General features: G+C 38.4%; 2 protein-coding genes across 2 annotated transcripts; both read right to left on the reverse strand.

Moving 5' to 3' along the window:
- Positions 1-3518: 3518 nt before the first annotated feature.
- Positions 3519-10133, reverse strand: ypel3 (yippee-like 3). The gene is made up of 5 exons (XM_034212992.1): positions 9786-10133; positions 7673-7791; positions 7401-7444; positions 6124-6232; positions 3519-4643 (listed from the first exon to the last, which is right to left on the reverse strand). Exons 2-5 carry the CDS (start codon positions 7787-7789, stop codon positions 4554-4556), a joined length of 360 nt encoding a protein of 119 aa, XP_034068883.1. The 5' UTR covers positions 7790-7791; positions 9786-10133; the 3' UTR covers positions 3519-4553.
- Positions 10134-11879: 1746 nt separating this feature from the next.
- On the reverse strand, positions 11880-20173 carry gdpd3a (glycerophosphodiester phosphodiesterase domain containing 3a). Its single transcript, XM_034212954.1, has 10 exons — positions 19871-20173; positions 19042-19084; positions 18158-18293; positions 15897-15942; positions 15667-15785; positions 14815-14904; positions 14527-14660; positions 13685-13744; positions 13411-13462; positions 11880-12193 (listed from the first exon to the last, which is right to left on the reverse strand). The coding sequence occupies exons 1-10, from the start codon at positions 20007-20009 to the stop codon at positions 12065-12067; spliced, it is 948 nt and encodes a 315-aa protein (XP_034068845.1). The 5' UTR covers positions 20010-20173; the 3' UTR covers positions 11880-12064.
- Positions 20174-21791: the final 1618 nt, after the last annotated feature.

Consider the following 21791-nt stretch of genomic DNA (forward strand, 5'->3'; position numbering starts at 1 on the left):
GACACGAACAGGCTTGAAACATCTAACCTTTGTTGTTTATTGCACTGTAAAATACATCCTATACAATACTCATCTGATATTAATTATCATAGCTTTTATATTTAAAAGCATTTGGTTAAAATATGATTTAGGATACGAGTAGCTGTACTGTGTTTTATGGTATGCTCTGCTGCAAGTGCACTTACTGCAGTTGAAACGCTAGTTGTCACTACACGCTGGCGTATTAATTATTAGGTATCAAATAGGTAGTCAAATCAACTATAAACACCATGTTAGCTCTATAATTTTAAAAGGAACACAAAATAAACTTTAGTCAAACAATTGATAAATAGAGGCGACCAGAAAGCACAGTTTCCCAGCATCCATTCATGCTCCTTTAGCTATAGCCCCGCATATGTGTTGTTATTATTCGCCTAGAAAATAACCTGTCAAGCAGAAGTTAATTGAAGTCAACATTAGACAACCTTTACTTGGTAAACATCACATTCTTCCGTTTTTGAGTGACCCGGGGACACATCCTGCTGCTGCTTCTGTCAAGGTGACACTGTAACATCTAATGTCAGCTATAAGGACATGTCCCCTCATGACATTTGTATTTTTGTTTTGGTCAGTTTTCCTAAATAGATTATTTCATACCAGATCCTATTTTACCCTTTTGATATATTTTATGTATTTATCTTCCACAGCACCCGTTACTGAGTTGATGGTTATCACATTTTGTAATCCATGGTTCAAATGAGTTTTATTTCCTGAGACCCTTTTTAGTTTGAATTATGTTTTTGTACAAAAATAAAATAAAATGATCTTGGTTTTAGCTTGCAATGATCCTTTTCCTTGAAGATAATAACCTACAGTTTGCATTTTACCAATTATAAAATCCAATCCATTTATATAGCCTAGCGCCTTTCATAGAAAGGTTACAAAAGGCCTTACAAAACAGCAATTAAACAGACATCATTACCTGAGCCTAAAACACAGCATTATAATAAATGTAATATTATAGCAATCCTCGCATAAATAAATTCTTGTTTGATTAACACTTATACCATTGTGTCAACTATCAATGTGTAAAACTGAGTTTCATGCACAAGTACCACTTTAAATCTTGTTTTTGCAAGAGATGTGCTCATAATTATTTGAAAATGGTCATTCAGCATTACAAACAGAAAGAATAAAAAGTCTATTCCACTCAAGAATTGTCCAACTAGTCAACATACACAAGTAAGATGGGCTGGCTTTGGTTATTAGGGCACCATATATAAATGTTGGACTAAGATTTTGTGTACCCACCTCGCAGATCACCAGCAAAAACATGTAAATGTGGTATGTCATTAAAACAGAAAACATTGTAAATCATCACCCCAATTGGTTTATGATGACTTAATATTTGCTATGTGGAAATTGTCTTTATAATCCATAAGCCTAACACACATTTTCATCTGATACTTGGAACATTGTGCTGTATAAACACTCCAAATAAAAATCATTGCAGATTACGATTACTAATGCAACTTTACACATTTAATTTACATTCACCTCCAGGTTTAAGTTTCTGTGTCTTTAACCCAAAACCTGATTATCAAATTAGTCTTCAATTACAGCAGATTTATTCCCCGCATAGCATCGACCACAATACTAATTACAGTACAGATCATATTCAATCTGAGGGATTTGACTTGGTGAGATATGGCACTTTCATGGTTTTAGAGTCACTCCAGCTCCTGCACAGGCATTTAAGGAATTGTATAAATTATCCTGTAGGGTATTTGATTAACTCCTTCATTTGATTTCCTATATATTTCTAATTCAAATGCTTGTCTCTCAGTTTGGTCTTAGTTCAATTGTGTCATGAGAATGTGCTTACATCTTATATGGGAAGACAAACTGAAAGCAGACAGCAGAAAATGTGTTGCACACACACATGACTGTCAGCAGCCTCTGCGCTGCATATGGTAAAGAAAAGCCTTTAGTCAGAGCTCAATCATGTGACCAGTTCCTGCTCCAAGATCAACAACACTATACTTCACTGTAAAAGGAAAAACAGTTCAGAGGGGGATTTTTTGGGGGGCGGAGAATGCTTTTTTGGGAGATCATTTTGTCCTTAGGTATTCAACCTTTGACACAGTTCATAATTGTCCTCTTTTCACTGTCTCCTTTCCCATGGCATAGGTCTACGGCCTTGGGTATTGCTGCTATCTCTCTTAAAGAGGGGAAGCTTGGGCGCATTGTTGTTGCCAGCTTATGACCGAGCACAAGCTGACATGAGATAGTTTATTGTTCAGGGACATCTAGAAGCCCTTCTTTTTAGGAACGTAGGTTCCCTGGTGCACATTCTTTCTCTATGGACGACAGCTCTAGTTAGATTCAGGGTCCATATTTGTTTGGTCTCGCTCATAAAGAATGTTGATTATTACACTCTGAACTAGTTAAAACCTGGAACTACAGAAGAGCTCTTCAGAATTGATTGTGGCATCTAAACCGTGTGGTCAGGCCCGTGACATGTCTTGTGAATTCTCCGGCCGAAGCTCCAAATAAACCGTCAGTGTTTGACATCAAAGCTCCAGCTCTCCTCGTGTCTCTCTGAGTCCTGACTCCAATTGCTTCAGAAGTTTCCCCCACACTGGGCATTTTGCTGCCTCTTTCAAAGTTTGAATGTTGCAGCAATTGGACGGTTATGTGTTGCGAACCCAATCCATACTCCATGTTGTGAAATATATTAATGTCAATACGCACTATTTTTTTCAGTAACATAACTGAATTTGTCTTCTATGACTGTACATATATTTTCGTAGCATTTTGTCTGAATTCTTTGCATATTTTAATCAAACAGATCATATTCCTCTTATCATTAAGTCCCCACATCACCATCTGCTGGCTGATCTACGGACCAGTCAGAGGATCCTGGTGGGTCTCATCCTCCCTGTAAATGACAACTCCGCTAACATTTTTATTATATATTTTCACTTTAAATTACAAACTGAATGTTTGATCTTCAGTTTATTTCCACACCATCTCGCCACATGCATTAGTTAACGCTCAGTAAAACAGGAACTGAAAATGATGATGAAACACTGAACTGAAAGGATCCTCAGTTATCAAGGGTTAAAGAACAGGCTTTTATGTTGTCTTTGTTCTTACTACTCTTCTAAAGCATTTATATATTTCTTTTAAAAGTCATTTTAATGGGAATAAAAGGCAAGAGTACATACAGGAACATATTACTCGTCCTGTCACAATAACTTATTTTGTTGAACGATATATTGTTCCAGAGATAATTCCTATTAACAACATTATTGTCCTTTTTTGGACAATGTTATGCCTCTAATAAGATAATGGAATAAGCCTAGCTTTCAAACAGCAATGCACTTCTAATACTTACGAATATTCAGACATTGGAATATTATAGTTCTTATATCTAGGTCAGCGAAAATGATCATGTCCATATATGGTATGATAAGTCAAATAATAATTATCGAGACAGTCCTAAAGATCACCAGCAAAAGAAGACTGAACACAGGTTACAGGCACACTGTATTTTAATGAAAGATTAGGTTAAAATAATACACTTTAATGAAAGAAGCAGACATTAAAAATCACCATAAATATGCTACACAATCCTAAACACACTTTCCTCTGACACATTTGAGTAAATGTATCTGTAGGGGGCAGCTCCGTGTTAGGCTATACACACAAACACATGTAGGATAGATCTCAGCATGAAGGAAAAGTGAAGACATCCCAACTGTGCAGAAACTCTAGACGTGAACCCCAGGCTAATGCTTCTCTACGACATCCAGCTAAATACATCTCAGCACACACACACACACACACACTAAAATGTATACAAGCAGAAGACACTCACACTCCAGATTTAAGAATTCTTGCAGGAGACTTTTGCGGGATTTAACTTGACTAATTCAACAACCTGATTGCCTCTAGCAAAATATGTGTCACTGATCCCTTACCATAAAAAAAGCATACATTTCACTGATAAAAAAAAAAGCCAATCCAACGCGTCCTATACCCATCTATCACTCAGAAAATGATCTACAGGTTGAACAGTCTCAAATACTTTGCTCATTTTGGACCAGATATGTCTAAATGCGCACCTTAAACTCAGAAAGGAAAACCCAAATACCTGCATCTGATGTGTAAGAAGGTCAGATTATCTGTCTTTCACTGGCCTCGCCCCACACAGCGAGACTGTTAAGCGGTCATCACTCACACACGCTTTTAAAACCCAACATGCGCACACACACACACACCTGTGCGGCTACATGTCCCAGTCGTTCACACACAAACCCTGCACTCATTCAGTCCATGTCCCAGCACAACTAGCAATTGGGATAGCGATATATCAGCAAATGTGTTGTCGTTGGAAAAACATGAAGAACGGAAAAGATAAAAGGCATCACATGCTATTCTTGGTACGAAGTGAAAGTGTGGCACAGCGATGGCTCGTACGCGGGATGAGGAAGCTACACTGGAACCCTTTATAGTCGAAGGGATGCAACTTTTGAAAAAAGTCATGAAGAAAGATGAAGATTTCCCTCTCAGTCCCAGCCGTTGTCCTTTATCATGTGGGACAGCTCGATGATAAACTTCCCCTCCTTGTACTTCTGACTCAGCTCGAAGGCTTGTTCCTGCAGAAAGGGAGGTTATTCAAAAGTAGGTTAGAGTAAAGCTCAAATCAGAATTACACAATGCCTATCCAGTCATTTTCCTACAATGATATACTGATATTTTCAAAGGTACATAAGAAGAAAATCAAATATCTCTTTTTCTGAGCAGAAACCTCAATATTGATATTGCAAAGATAATGCAGGGTTTACTATTGAGGCTTTCCCAATTACGTCACAATGACATTTTGGAAATTGTGGACACAATGGCTTTGTAACACGCATTATTGTCAGGTACATTTTGAAAATAATATCATTAATGCAGCCTTTGAAACCAGGAAAAGACATACTAGAACACTATCCAAATGTAAGACGATATTTATTCTCATAGCAGGATTTTGATAGAATATTCATATATTGCTTTCAAGTTGAAACGTTATTTTTTTTAGGCCAAATTATCACTTTTGACAAAATTCCCCATTTGGGATGAATAAAGTATATCCAATGTATTTGCATCTATACTAATCTTTATAATATAAAAGTATGAAGAAATCAGCTGTGAAAATGTAGCCTTCAAATATTCTTCATTTGAAACCATTTTCTATTATTAGCCTAGAGAAATGTAATCGGCAACCACATCATAAAAATGTGTTACGCTGTATTTCTATTTTGTGGCAAGAGGTAACGATGATGCTTCTGACTGAAAATGTGATTAAACATTAGGACTGCTGCAGCTTACAAGATGTTATGTAAGAAATGTGTTCTGACGGTGGAGATCATTAATGTTCTCAACCACAGGGATCAAGTGAAAGTGAACACAGGAAATGTAGAGCACATAATAGAAAGTAACTGCGGTTAAGTACAATATAGGCCCAGGGTTTTCTCATGCTAAAAGAAACTCATGACAATAACTCCTTACATCAAAACAAACTGATCATGGGGAATTTTCATTATCAGAATCAACTTGGAATACAATTATTATAGGGAAAAAAAGGCTGACTTACAAAACAAATACAGGACTTACCATGATACAAATAACTGGCTCACACAATGTTGGTATTTTTTATCTTTAATTTGGGAGAATTTAGGATTACCTTATTTAAAAACAAAACAATTCACCCAAAAAGCATGAAAACAAAAATTCAAACGTTTCTTTGCAAAATGTAATATTAATTAATGTTTGAGAGTTGTAAGCATTTCTTTGAATGACTATTAGGATAATATTGTGAATTGCAAAATGTTTGGATAAACAGAACATCAAATATTCAATGCCTTGAAGCAGTTTCCCAAGAATGTGCATAACTTAACGTGGCTTTGTCAGAGTAGATGAGAGAATGTACACACAGTAAGGCAATAGAAGTAAAGCATCCATCTAATGAAATACCATCTACATGTGAAACCTGACACTGAATTGTAAATCAACCATGTTACTGCCTTTCGTCAAACCTAATATCAGTTTAACCGTGACCAAGGCGGTGTTTTATTCACACGCGGTCGTACTTACATATTTCCAGCCCAGCGTGGTGTGACAGTTTTCACAGTAGATGTCGGCGACGGCGTGGAGTCCTGTGAGCAGCAGCCTCTCCTCCGCAGGACCGCAGCCCACGTTCACCCTGAAGACAAACGCAGAGCTGTCAAACAGAAGCTCCTCTCCGACTCACAGAGGGCATCACGGTGATTAAACTACTCTCATGCACTCTGAGACTACGTGAAACTGAACAGCAAAGCTCCTACTGTCCTATATATTAACTCAAAGTTATCAAAGAGTCATGGGGAGGATTTCTTTCCATTAACCATTCACAACTTCACAGGATCTATTCAATTAGGTTAATTTAAGTTGCCCCATTTGAGGCTTGTATAGTTCGGATCCACCAACAGGAGAAGCGTGACTTCGACCCCATTTACACGGGAGCGCAAATGGACCGAATTCGTTATCAAAAAAGTCTTCCGTTCACACGCAGTCGGCTCATTTAATGTGTCCGTTCAACTTCACACGAGACCACTGGAAACGCTGAAGTACATATGCCGGGCCTGTAAGTGGCGCTGCACTTCTGCCACAAAATACACCAAAAGCAGCGAAGAAGACCCCCGAGCATGGTTGCCTATCTGTTTATGCCCCACGGTAGATTTAGCAACATGTAGTTCATGTAATTCTCCATGTCCACTTGTTGCTGATGGTTGTGGTAGAGGAGCTGTAGATTTTGCACTAACATCTGTAGCATGGTCAGTAGCAGTAGCACTAGCAGTAGCTACTGACCATGCAACAGCAGTGAGCAGCAGAGGTGGGGAGAGGCGGGGCTGTGGCTTCATCTTTATCAGGAAATGATCGTATAGAGCCGTTTACCCAGAGCGTTCCATTTGCAGATCTATCCACCTTGGGACCCGTTATCGTTTGCGGGGTCGGTTCGTTACGGCCTCGGTTCGTTACGGCCTCGTGTGAACGAACGGGCTATACGCAAGAGAAAAGTAGCGGATACAACCCCTTTAGTTCTCGTGTAAACAGCACCTAAAGTGACCTTTAAGGTTCACTGGAAAGCAAATCAAATTGTCTGCTGGCTGTGAGGTTTCTGCAAACACGTCCGATACTGGGAATTTGTTTTCATAGAACAGCACTATTGAAATGGCACGTTGGGAAAGAAAAAAAAAGTCATAGATTCAGCAACTTATTTCTTCTCACTTCCTACCCATCAACAAAGTGATTATGGCAATAGAATTAAGATTGGAAGCCTTTGTGTGCATTCATTCTGCCAATTTGTTATAATAATAAAAGAAAATACTCACACAGAGTTGAAGAGGTAGGCTCGCCCCTGACTGCCTTGAAACGACTGAAGACAAACAAGAGAAAGTGTTATTGTGTCCATTTGACATGTGAATCAAACAACCTGAATGTATTTTTAGTTTACAATACGGCTTCCATCTTTGGGAGATTTGTAATTAGTTTCGTCAGTCAAGTTATTCCAGTTTTGCTACTTTCTATGAGACAGTCATGAGGCGGCGTCTATATGTGCCTCCTGAAATGAGTATTGACAACAAAAGGCAGGCGGCATTCTTACCTTGGAGATGAGGTCGTCATGGTTGGCCAGGTGGGCGCGGCAGTGCACACAGCTGTAGCGACGGTGGCACGTGTCCAGGTACGCCTGGAACGTCTTGGCCTTTGTCAGCTTCACCATGTCTGAAGCAGGGAGGGAGCAGGATGTTGGTGTTGTTGTACATGTGTTATTGTGTTGAAATGTGCTATTTATACAGCACATTTCAACACAAGGCTACTGCTAACACACACTGGTTAAACAGATTTCATTTTGCAGAGTTATTGCAGCTTTCAACATGCTACCACTAATTTAAGACCACATGAAGTATTTGTATTTTGCCATCATACTGTCAGACTAATGAAGGACAATGAGTACCCTGTGAATAAAAATAGGTCCTATATTTTTTACATTACCAGTATATATTAATTTATTGACTATTAAATAATGTAATAGTAATAAACAATAGCAAATGTACATTTAATGTCTAAATCTGAAGAAGCTTTGAGGGTAGCATCATGTGCTCGAGTAGTTAAAGCTATACAACGCTGCAAGGCTTCCCTCTACAATAACATAACCCCACATTCATGTTAATACATTGTTCTACTATAACAATTATTTGGTTAACTGATCAGACAATATCAATTACAAAATAATTTCACTCATTTATTGGTAGGTATTGCTTTTACCTCTTTTATCACATGTGTTGTAAAGTGAACATTAGGGGAAGATAAGACCAAAGTCTGGGCTCAGATATCCACTCAGTTTGACACCTTTTTTAAATAATCAGAAACGAGCATTTCCTTGATGGAAGTTAGTCAACATTGACTCAACCGTACATCCTGAGTCACACTTGTGAAGGTGTGACTTACAACACGTTCACTTATATGTTTTACCACTTGTAGATGTTTCATAGCATTATGTGTGTCTATCATCCTTCTTTCCTTGCAGAAACAGGACTCCACAGAGTCGTACAAATGAGTAATATTGAATCAGATTCAGCTCTATTTGTCAAGTGCAAGTGTGCACAGATCATTTGATTTTGGTTTTTAAGTTGCTCTCAATGTATTTCCACACAGTTCAAAGAGCAATCAACATAAGAAATGGGCAAAATGACAACAAAGCTTCCCAGCAGTAGTAAAACTAAACCATTGAGTGTTACATACAGGCTGCACTTTTTTGTTTTGCTATGAAAATAACTCACATGCAGCCCGAGTACACAATGTGCCGTTAGCATGCTTTTAAAAGTAGAATTAGTGCCATACAAACAAAAATATTAAGTAAAGACAAGTACAAATCCTATAATAAATACAAATGTTACTTAAGTAAAGTACAGAAGTATTAGCATCAGAATACATTGATAGTAGCAAAAGTACTAATTCCGCAGATTGGCCCATTTCAAAATAATATAATATTACATGTTTTTATTATGAGTGTTATCAAAGCTGGTAAAGGTGCAGCTCATTTTAATTACTTTGTATGCTGCAGGGAAGGTTTTGGATTTATTCCAGGTGTAACTAAAGTCTTATTTAAGTGTTGATTATATTTCACATTATTAATCAAAATCTGTAAAGTAACTAAAGCTATACAATAGATGTAATGGAGTAAAAGGCCACCATTTACCTCTGAATTGTAGTGGGGTAGAAGTACAAAGCAGCAAAACATTGAAATACTCAAGTGTACACATTGTTTTTAAGTACAGTACTTGAGTAAATCTACTTAGTTACTTATTTGACATTTTGCAAAGACTGACATATAGTCAAAGCAACATTTGATAATAAAGCATGTACTGTTTTTAAACCTCCCCCCTCTGGTTGAGAACCATGCTGGCAGCTTGCTTCCTGGTTAAAAATAGTTTGCACAAACAAACCTCAGCTCATTAGTGAGATGCAATCGGTTAACCCAAATCCAAGACTGTGCAACGTGTAATGCCACATTTAAGTCGTTTCCATGCCTGTTGACCGGCTGTCAGTAGTTAAATAAGGATAAAAACGGCCTCCTGCATCTTACAGCTAACAGGCCACTGGATCGGACCTAGCTTGCGTGTTAGCCACCATGCTAGCTCCGCACAACAACACACACACACACACACGGCAGATAAGAGGCGCATTGCAGGATATTCCGTTACGTGTCGACTCACCTGATGATACCAAAGCTCCTTACAGTATATACAGCGGTCCAATGTGGATGACAGGTTTAAAATCATCTAATAAAAATAGGTTATTATGGTCAGTTTGGTCCAACGGTCGGCCACGCGCTGACGGTTCGGACAATAAAGGCAGCCTCCGGTCGTTTACCCGCGTTTCTCTCTTTGAATGTGAACCCGATTTAAAACTTCTTCACGGCCTTTGTTAAAAACGGGAGCAGGAACCCGACAATGCTGGCAGACTGACAGGGTGAAGACAGTGCGGCGACCCCGGCGGGAGAAATATGTGGTTTGTTTATGAAAACATTCAGAGGAGGAAGTCTGGAGAGTGCAAAACAAATCCCTCTCAACCAATGGGAGGCCGCGTGTGACGTCTAGAATATGGGTCAACCAATCAGATTGCACTTCACATGAGCCCTTTATGGCTATCAGCTTGATTGTTGATACAGTCTCATAATGCTGTTACAGTGTTATCATTTCCTGCTCTGGATTTGGGTTACAAGTCATTAGCATTACTAGCATTAGCTTGCAAACGTATCAAATGTACACAATGTAAGGAACAAGTATTTGCAGTTTATGTGAGACTTAACATCTTGCACAGGAAGGATGGGGAAGTCATTGGGTTGTCGGGGGTTTATTGATGTATTTGCACTACTATATTGAGGCTGTGTTTGCTTTCCTCTTAAATGTATATAGCCTATGCAGCAGTTGAATAAAAACAATAGCATTTTTGTTGTTGTTGCAGAAATGACTTGCATGATCACACTTGCAGATACATATTTATCTGTATTTTTTCCCACATTTTTTCCAATGTATTTAGTTGTGAAAACAAAAACGTTCTATTTTCAGCCCTGGCTGTGTGACAACATGAGTCTTACTTCTCTCTTGGGTCATTCTTTGCATGCTGATCCACTTATATTCCTATAACTCACACTGCAGAGCCAAGCAGGTCAGAAAAATACAGCCTTTGTTTCACCAACAGCCTGGTTGATTGTGATCACAGTGGTGTGGCCGGACTTTGACCGTAGCCTGGGAAAACAAGGACACAGGTGAAGCTAACTGCACATAAAACCCTCTGTTTATATGTGCCTGTAAAAGTGACTGTATTTAACACAGATGCACAACAGAGCGTAAATACAACATTAAAAACACTGTACGCAAATATAGTGCTGTATCAAAAATGTTACCTTTATTTTGCTTTAATTTTCAACCCTTTGTGTAATTTTGATTGTAACAGCACAGACAAAGAATACAAACGCATAACTTTTACTCAAACAAATTAAATAATGTCAGGGAAGGAGACACAGTCCAGGACTGGGAGGTCAAGCTGCGACCTGCAACATCTTAAAACACTGTTGCACAAACAGACAGCTGAAACAAAATAAGACTATTGTAAACATGAACGCCACCAAAATCTCACTTATTTTAAACCCAAGACCCAACTTTCGATAGTCCATTCAGATGAAACTGTTGTGTAATAAATTACAAATCTTGTGTTATATGCTGCCTTTCTCCATTATGTAATGTTATCTAAATTATTATAATCCTTATTATAACCTTCATGTTTTTAGTTCTTCTGTGCTTTTTGTTAGATGAGTTTATAGTGGGACTAAGTTGCAATGTTCTTCCGTGTATGAAAACTTGTTGAAAATTATATAATAAACATGGCATCAACAAGGATAAACCCACCCCTCCTCCAGTATTTCTTAGCAAACAAACTCCAATACATACTTCCTCCCAGAGGGTCTGGAGGCAGCCCAGTGTGAGAAACTGCATCAGAGTGACCTTAAATGGACCAGCTAAAGGAAATGGTGTCCATTAGATTACAAGTTCCCCTTATTGTGATGATGAGGATGATGATTATTATTATTATACATTTTTTCCAGTTTGTGTTCTTTCTTTTATTTATGTCATTTACTTTCTGCAGGCCCGGTTCACTTTTACAAGAAATAAAAATACTCTATCCCTGTTATATTTGTTGCTGAGAAGGAAAATGTCCTGACTGTTTCTTTCAACTCTGGGCTGTCTGACAGGCTGGACGTAATTCTGTCAACACAGTGATCGAGAGATAAAAGAATCGAATCCCTGTTTTGTTCCCCGTGTTTAATCATTTACACAACTTCACGACTAATCTCCTCACTTAACAAGAAAAACGTCTCACACTTCTTCTTTACTTCCTTTTCACAGTGTCATTTATTTACATAATCCTCATTTATAAGGAAACTGCCATTGTCGTGGTTATTCATTGTTGTTATGTGGTGGTGTGTTTGGGGTCAATCCTCCATTCTGTTTCTGGAGAGGTAGCTAGAAAGAAGAGCCGGGTAGTCACTCATCACCCCGGTGGCCCCGACGTCAAACGCTGCCTTCATGTCTTCATCTTCATTGCACACAAACAAATGCACCTGCAATCACAGATAGGCAACCTTAGTGATCTGTCTGGAGTCCAGGAGAACAAGCAGCTTGAAAAACAAAGTTAAAATGGGTTGGTCAACTTCGCAAACATTCAGGGAATAGAGCCAATGTCAACAACACAGCGTTCTATTTCTGACATCCTTTCTGCAGTTTTAAGCTAGCTACTGCGCGTGATCAATAAAGCACAAACACATGTCATATATTTGGAGGGTGGCAATTGTCTCAGATTTGACAGCAAAAACAAAGCTTCAGAGCATAAAGGACTACTTGTTCAGACTGAAGTGTAGACTAATAACTCATATTCCTCAGTGTTATGAATATTCTGTATGTTGTGATTTTAGCATTTGCAGACATGCACAAAAACCTAATACACTACAGGAAAGTAAAAATCCAAAAAGCATAATAGGCCCCCTTTAAAAAATACAATTTAAAATATTTAATATCAGCATAGATACTTTTATTGGGGAGGGAAATGCATTGGTAAAATAATGTCTCTTTACTTCTTATTTCTAATATATATTTATTATTTTCCTGGAGAGAGGAGCTCTGAACTCATCCCTCTGTTTTGATGTGCAGTGTGAGGAGATGAGCTTTTCTTAGTCACTTACTTAGAATTACTCACAAGCGTTCAAAGCTTTATATATACAGTCTATGGTTCAAAGGCATTGAGGCCCTCAGCAGCTGACAAGGCAATGACAAACAACGTCATGCTCAAACTATTCAAGTGTTAACTCAGGACAGAGGCGATGCATCCGAACACACCGTGAGCGTTACTGTTTGTAAGCTGAAGAACGGAAGTGTAATGAGCATTAAACCACTAATAATTAATTCAATAATGAAGTATTAAATATGATGAGGCAGTCGCAAGCAGTCAAAATTAAACTGAATCTGCCCTTTTTTCTTGTTTTTGTATCCAGGAATTAGGATTTTGTTTTGTTTTACTTCAACTGATACATCCACAATTAAATCTTTGTCTGTAAGATTAAGAAAGCTACATTTAGTTTTAAAATTACCCAGTGGAGGTTTTCACAAGTAGTGTCTTGATGAGCCAACACTTGATTAAAAACTGTGCACAAGTCAAATTGTAATTACTCTTATACTAATTGTGTTTCCTATTCATATCTCAACTTTTACATTTTCAAAGGTTCTTGTGCATTCCTGTGATGCACTTCAACAACTTTTAGGTATGTATTATGCCGTTTGATACCTGAATTCCACGGGCTGCGAGGTGTTTGAAAAGACTCTTCCTCATTGTTACTCTGGAACGACAACATAAATACAAATTACGTCAGACATAAAAAGCATTGAACAAAAATCAATTATTTCAGTCTTGTCTTTTAGCCTTGCATAAAAGCATTAACCCATGCATTCAGTGGATTTCATGTTCTCAGTATTGCTTACGTTTCTCTCTTTCATGACCATTTCAGATTGCAGCAAAACAAAGTCAGTCATAAGGAAGGCTGCAGTGTAACTTCACTCACTTTTCTAACAAAGAGACGACCAGCGTGTTCCTCAGCATGGGCTTCTCAGGAATGAACGTCCTTCAGCACCCAGAGACAGAAACAGTCAACATGTCTGTACTGTTAGTAATTCATTACTATGAATGACTTATCATTGATATGAATAAGGGCCACAATTGTAATGTAAATTCCCTAAGCAAAATACACAAAAGAAGAAAGGAAAAGCCTACAGCACAAGTGTATACAGCAGAGATAACAAGACAACTGAACTGCTGAAACAATTTCATGACATTCATCTGCTACTTAGTAATTATTTATCTATTATCTAATATATCATTCCAATAACTTGTATATAGACTCGTATTGCACTATTCCACCTTTTTTCTTTTCTCACTTTTTAAAAAACAATTTTTCTTTTTGTATTACTTTTAATATAGTATATTTTAATATTGTTTTAATATTGTCTGCTTATCTGTATTATTGTGTTGCATTGTTGGAGAAGCCTGTGACCTAAGATTTTCAACAACATAATTACTCTGTAGCTATGTTAGTTTGACAATAAAGAACCTTGAACATATCAATTAAAAAGTTGATCTAAAGGAGAATACATATTTGAAAAACAAAACAAAATGTCTTATTGTATTGAACTCCATTTGTGTTTTAATATTTCTCTGAAATATGTGTTTTCCTTTCCAGAAATGTCCCCCATAAATGAGTGCGGACAATTTCAGGAAATTAGGTTTTTGTTGCCGAATTTTCCTTTGGAAGGACCCCTCAATAAACGTGTGCCCCTCCCAGTGTTGAAATGGCGCCCACGCCCTTGCATGCATGAACACGCACACATACTCAACACGCAGCCACACCTGTTGATGATGCGTGGCAGGTAGAACTGCAGTAAACTCTCTCCCAGAGGCACAAAGGGCAGCAGGCCGCTGTAGAAAAGCAGGAGCATTAGCACACCTCGGTTCATACTGAAGCTGTACGGCATGGAGTCGTTCTGAGAAGATAGAAAAGAGACAGATTACAGTTCAATTTCACCTCTTTATTTCAGGCAATCATAGTATTTTAAGAGGCAAAAAGGAGATGTTGGCTGTGAATTCTGTGTAAAATGCTGCACAGGTCACTTTGTCGCTCCCAGGTGGTAAACGTACCGTTTTGCGGCACTCCTCCATAACCGTGGAGTTCACAGAGGCCCAGAGTGTGAGCTCCTCCCTGTTGTAGCGTTGAACCAACTCTGACACCTGAAAAGACAGCAGAAGGTCACAGGTTAAATGTGATGGTGGTGGAGAAATAATGAGGTGTATATCAGTCGTTAATGTATACAAATACTCAAAGGCAGGATGTCATCACTTCAAAAAAGATTATTTACATGTTGGAGTCTTAAAGGGGGCCCATCATGCTAATTAACAAGTTTATATTAGTTGTAGTGTCTCTACTGTGACATGTTTACATGCTTTAATGTTCAAAAAGCTCTTTATTTTTCTCATACTGCCTGTGCTGCAGCACCTCTTTTCACCCTCTGTCTGAAACCAGAGCCCAGTCTGCTCTGATTGGTTAGCTGGCCGGCTCTGTTGTGATTGGTCAACTGCTTAGAGAGGTCCTGCCCCTTAGCCTATCACGTACATTGGCTAGTGTTGAAGCGCTAGCCAATAGAAGCGTGAGTGTTACTTAGTGATGTCAACACATGTACACAAAGGAGTCCAATGGCGGCGTTTCAGGCAGGGGGAGAGTGTATGAGAGAGAAACTCCCTCTGGAGGGAACTTTGCGATTTAAGCCTTTGCAGACCATTGACATGCACTAAACCAATATAACACACTACAGGAAAGGCAAACATCCACAAAGCATAATAGGACCTCTATAAAATGCATGCAATGAGTTAATTTGGACATTTGACTGTATAGTTGCTGAGCATTATAAATGCATCAACACCGTTTTTATTTTATTTTTGTTCTTTTATGTCATTGGGGAAGTTTTGAAACTGTTTTGTTTTTATCTTTGCTACCTTTTCCATCAGCTGTTTGTTGTTCTCTTTGATCTCAATGCTGACAGGCATCTTGGGGAACTTCCTGAACACATCCTCCAGCAGAGAGAACTTCCTGTCTGCACCACTACTGTAGCGACCTGAAGCAGAGCGATGGAAACTAAGATTACAACATAGAAACACACACACACACACCTAGTTGATTGAATAACTTTTAGTTAGAGAGTAGGAGAATGTGAGGAGGAACTCACCTGCATAAAATGTCACCTCCAGTCTTTCTTTATACAGAGGCAAATCCTATAAGAGTTAAAAAGCATATGAATGGACTTAAAAAAGTTATATCATTGTTATTATGAGTTGAAGATGGAATTAATTTTTTTTGGATATTCTATGTGTAATGGATAAAAGTCAAACATTAACTTCGAAGGGAGTCCAATACTTAAGTGAACATTTACTCTTAGTTTAAGCCTTGAGTAATTGCTTTTTCATGCAGCTATTTTAACTAACTTGAACCATTGAGTAATATTTGTGTTGATTTGTACATGTATTTGTTTCAGATTATGATTCGTCACCAGGACGGAGCTGCCATGGAGGATCTTTACTCCCAGCGGCTCAGGGAGAAAGCCCTCAGGATTACAAAAGACCCCCATCACCCCAGCCACAGTCTGCTGCCTTCTGGCAGGCGGTACCGCAGCATCAGGACTAAAACCACCAGACTCAGGGACAGTCTCATCCCACAGGCCATACGACTATTCATTTCATTTCATTTCAAACCTTTATTTAACGAGATTGGTCCCATTGAGATCATAGATCTCTTTTTCAAGGGAGACCTGCAGCATATAGGTTCCACATGAAACATAAAACAATAAAGGACATTATACATTATATTTACAGGATACATTTACATAGTTATAGACATTTACAAGTGCCCATAGTATCAACAAGCATTTCATTTAGCCTAGCTTTAAAAACATGCAGAGGAATGAGATTGCTCAGTTTAAATTCTTGCTGAAGACTGTTCCAAGCAAGTGGAGCTGCGCACATAAAAGCTGTCTTACCTAAGACAGTCCTTGCTCTTGGCACATCTAACAATACTACATCATGCGATCTCAGACAATAGCTGCTTGCAACTCTCTGTGTTATCAGAGAGCAGATATAATACGGGAGTTTACCCAACAAAGCTTTATAAATAAACGTGTACCAATGACTGAGCCTCTTTACAGTAAGTGATGGCAGACCTGCCTTGGCATACAGGGTACAGTGATGAGTAAGTGCTTTACGATTTGTGACAAATCTCAGGGCGCTGTGATAGGCGGCATCTAACTTGTTCAGGCAATAGGCAGGTGCATTCATATACAACAAATCACCATAGTCCAGCACAGGTAAAAAGGTCACAGTGACTAGCCTTTTCCTGGCTTCAAAAGAGAAACAGGACTTATTTCTGAAAAAGAAACCTAGTCTAACCCTCAGCTTTTTAAGCAGGTTATTGACATGAAGTTTAAAAGTAAGACAATCATCAAGCCAGATACCAAGGTATTTATAACAGGTAACCACTTCAAGTTTTATTCCTTGCATAGTAACAATATCCAAAACAGGCTCTGGTGTCTTTTTAGCTTTAGAAAAGAGCATTACCTTGGTTTTATCAACATTTAAAAGAAGCTTAAGCTCAGCAAGCTGAGTCTGAATAATGTTAAAAACAGCCTGTAATTTAACACCAGCCTCCTTAATGGAGGGACCTGTACAGTACATCACGGTATCATCCGCATAAACATGTAAAGTAGCTTCATTCACATTTTCACCTAAACTGTTGATATATATGGAGAATAAAAGTGGACCTAAAACAGAACCTTGAGGAACACCATTAGCAATGTTTAACCACTCAGAAGACAGCCCATCAAAATGAACACATTGGGACCTTTCAGAGAGGTAGTTCACAAACCACCCCACTGCATGGCTGGATATGCCAATACTGAGTAGCCTCTGCTTTAAGATGCGATGATCGACGGTGTCAAACGCTTTGGAAAGGTCAATAAATAGAGCTGCACAACTCTGCTTATTATCTAAAATACTCGTAATGTCATTCACCACTTTCATTGTCGCAGTGATGGTGCTATGTTGCTTTCTGAAGCCTGACTGATGTTTAGACAGGATATCATTTTTACATAAAAACTCCTTTACCTGTTCACTCACTAAGCGTTCGAGCACCTTCGCCAGAACTGACAATTTAGAGATTGGCCTATAGTTATTTAAAATAGTTGAAACTTGACTATGAAACACCTCAGCTTGCATTATTTTTATTGTTGTTTTTTAAATAAAAATGTGTTTTATGTCTTGTATATATTTATATTTCATTGTTGATAAACCTGTGACCCAAGTTTTTCATTCATTAAACAACTACCAATGTAACCCCTCCGGCACCAACATGGTCGACTACAAGCATAATCCCAACAAACTCGGTCAAACAGGCCTGAGCTTCTCTCTGAACCTGACCTTGTGACCTCTGTCCTCTCACCTGTAGACTGAGTGAGGAGACGGTGACGTCCTGGCCGGTCTGCCTCAGCAGGTTCTCATCATGTGACACCACCACATGTCCGTCACGTGTCAAGTGACAGTCCATCTCAAACATCTGTGTGCCCTGCTCCGCCGCACTGCAAACACAAGGTCATAATTACCTGCACAATCACTTTTTACAATCCTGTTACCTGAGGAGACGCGCACCTTTCTCCTAAAATACTGCAGGAAATAATATGTCTAATTGAAAGGATGTAAGACGATTAATACAGCGAAGACAGGATTGTACACTGTGTTACATATTTACTATTCTTACATAAGGCATACAGCCCTGAAATAAAGCATATTTGATATCTTTAGCAGTAAATGTATGTTCATTTAAAAATATATCACCATTATTTTGGACATAACTTCAGACTTCACCAAATACAAACAAAAAGTTCTGTCTGGAGACATTGATATGTTTTTGACTACAGGAAATACAGTAATATTCCCTAGCATTTCTTTAAAACTGAATTTTTAAACTGTTTTTTTCTCTTTATAATCAAAACACACACATTTAAGCAAGTTTTTTAGTTTTTGGACTCTGCATATGAGCTGCCTGTTACCACTGAGATATCCAGCGGCCATTTATTTGATATTTTTGAAAAACAATGTAATAACTTTTTTTATTTCCCTGAGCCTCCCCTCAAATAGTTTAGAGCCCCCCTAGGGAGACTTACAAAGCCTCTGTTCTAAGACATGTTATGAAGCTGGGTAAACCCTCCGTTTCTGTTAGAAAGAAAAGATGGAGTCAGAGTAAATAGGATGACGCTCAGTTGGTCACAGGTTCTCTAAAAAGTAGATTTTCCTGGAGCAAAATCTCCTCTAGAGTTTGGTACTCACTGTGTGAACGCCCCCATCGTGCTCTCTATCCTCTCTCCACATCCTGGAGACACACAGAGAGGTGAGGGTTGATGATGGCAATCAGTAAAGGTACAGAAAAAAGCACATTTGGACAAACGTTCTAAGAACATTGCATCACTGTGTCTTCTGTGTGGCAGAATGAATGAATAGTAAAAGCTCTGATCTGACAACATACTGCGAGTATTCAGGTGCTTAAAATGAAAGTGATATCATTATTTGTTTAAGCCATAGAAACATTTAGCAAATTAACTAACCCCGATTTTTGTCAATTTGCAATCAGAGTGTTGTGTTTGCTCACTTTATTAATCAGAATCAGAATCCCTTTTAGTCCCACAGAGGGGAAATTTGCATCGTTACAGCAGGAAAGAGCCACAGACAGCTTAATGTTACCTATGTTAAGAAAAAAGTACTAAGTTATTATATAATAGAAAAAAGAAAAGTAAAAGAAAAAATACTTTCCAAAATACAAATCCTGTAACAGTTCTTAGAATTTAGCAGCCAGTTATTAATGGCTTATGTATATAATGTAATGTATACATTATATACATAAGCCATTAATAACTGTGTATTACATCTTCATTTGAGCTTTTGTGCTGCAGGCTAATGACAATATTATCAACAATGACAATTAGATTCTAAACCCTTTGGAGGCAGAGCTTTTGTGTAGATTATTTAACATGCAGTGTGTGAATCAAGTGAATAAAACAAGCCTTTACATGGGGAAACAAAAGTGCTTATAAGAGCAAACAACCCTCTATTTTCTTGTCACTTTGTAAGGACTGCACCTGAGCGACAGTGACCCTCTTACCTCCTCTGTGTGAGATGTGTCTGCAGTAAAAAGGTGTGCGTTTCTTCTTGTGGAGAATCTGGGGGTTCTTCAGCAGGAACACCGAGGTGAGAGTGTATCCACCCAGAGCTGGGAGGAGGAAATACAGAAAATTGCTCATCCTTCTCCTGCAAATACGTCCAGCGAGGTCCTGATCGAGTCCTGCACAATGTAACCGCTGGACAGCAAAGACACTGATCCAAGTGTGTCCTTCAGAAAAAGAGTATGTACAACAATCCCTCTTTGTGATAAGATCCAAAAGCTTGACTGAACAACCTGCTCTCTGAGATAACAGAGCAACTGGACAGACCGGTAAGAAGAAGGAAGGCTTTTTCTCACTGACTCAAACTTCAAAGCAGTAAAAGTCTGTTAATAAAACACCAGCTCCTCACCCAGAGCTCACCTCTCGACTATCTGCCTCTGGCCTCTCCCCTGCCTGTGGCTCTACCATTCCTCTCTGTAAACTGCTTTTGTTCCCGGGTTAGTGTTGGCTTTGTGTGTTTCACACCTGGGCACCTTTGCCAATCATTTTCTTTAATAGCAAGTACTGTGATTATGACCCCAAAGCAACATTTTAGGATAAACAAGCAGTGGTTGTTATCTGTTGTGCAATCCAGATTACAGTTGAGGCATTATGGGAAATACATTTTTTCATAAACTGGTTAATTTTGAGAGCTTTACAAAAACATCCAAAGCATTAAGACACAGTGCAAAAGAAGCATATTATTAAATGCCATTAAAGCAGTCATTCAATAACCAAGAGAACATAAGTTAAGACAAGCTAAAATAGGATAAGAAAGGAAACAAAATAAAGTTACAGTGCCGTGTCTGATATGAATAAGAATTCAATTTCATAAAAGAAAGCGGCAACCGGGAAACACTTCAGCCTTGATTTAAGTGAGGAAGCAGTACGCCTTGACAGATAAATGGAACATAATAACTAAATGTTTTTTCCCGAAGTTCAGTTTTATGATGGTTCAGCACAATACAAAAAAAACCATAGTCTATATGTAAGTAATTAACTGCGAAAGTACGCACGGTGTACTTTGCAGCTGATATTAGGCAAACACAAAGGACATCAGTGGGGGTGCAGTAGGTTTGTACTTGTTTGACAAAGGGGATGTGGTGTACAAAGATACATTATGTCAACACACCTCTGACCCACAAGCCAGAAATATGAAAACAATAACTGTGCAGAGTCACACGCGCACACTACAGCACAAAGTCAGCGGAGAGAAGTGATGCATTGTTCAGGTTCAACAGAGAAGTAGGAATGTGACAAACAAAGGTGAGTCCGCTCTGAAATGTTACAACAAGCCTGGATTTCACCAGAAAAGTTAAATCTATTCACGACAAAGCAATAGGACCTCCCAGAAGTTTCTCACTTTGGACACACGTCAAAATCCTGGTCATTTTAACAGTTCAGGTTTCACGCAGTGGTGGAAGTAGGTTTGTTACATAAGATAACGTAGCATTGCGTAACTTTAAACATACTCGGTTACAAGCAAATGTCCTGCATTCAAAACCTTAATATCGGCATCACTTTAAGTACCAAGTGTAATAGTATTTATGTGTAATAGCTAATTTCCGATGAATAGAGCTGCTTTAAAATTGCTTTACATAATGCTACTGGATTTATTTTTAGCCTATAAATATATGTCAACGTTTATTTGATAAGGAATTCATACTTTGTATTAGATAATAATCTAAATCTAAAAAGTAACTCAAGCTGTCCAATAATTGCAGTGGAGTAAAAAGCACAATATTGGTGTAGTAGAGTAAAAGTATAAAGTATAGCATAAACAGAGAATACTCAATTGAAGCACAAGTACCTATGTGTCCATAAGGGAGTAAATGTACTTTGTTACTATCCACTTCACATTTGCATACGTCCCTGTAACAT

This window comes from Gymnodraco acuticeps, unplaced genomic scaffold, assembly GCF_902827175.1.
Source record: "Gymnodraco acuticeps unplaced genomic scaffold, fGymAcu1.1, whole genome shotgun sequence".
Classification (NCBI taxonomy): Eukaryota; Metazoa; Chordata; class Actinopteri; order Perciformes; family Bathydraconidae; genus Gymnodraco; species Gymnodraco acuticeps.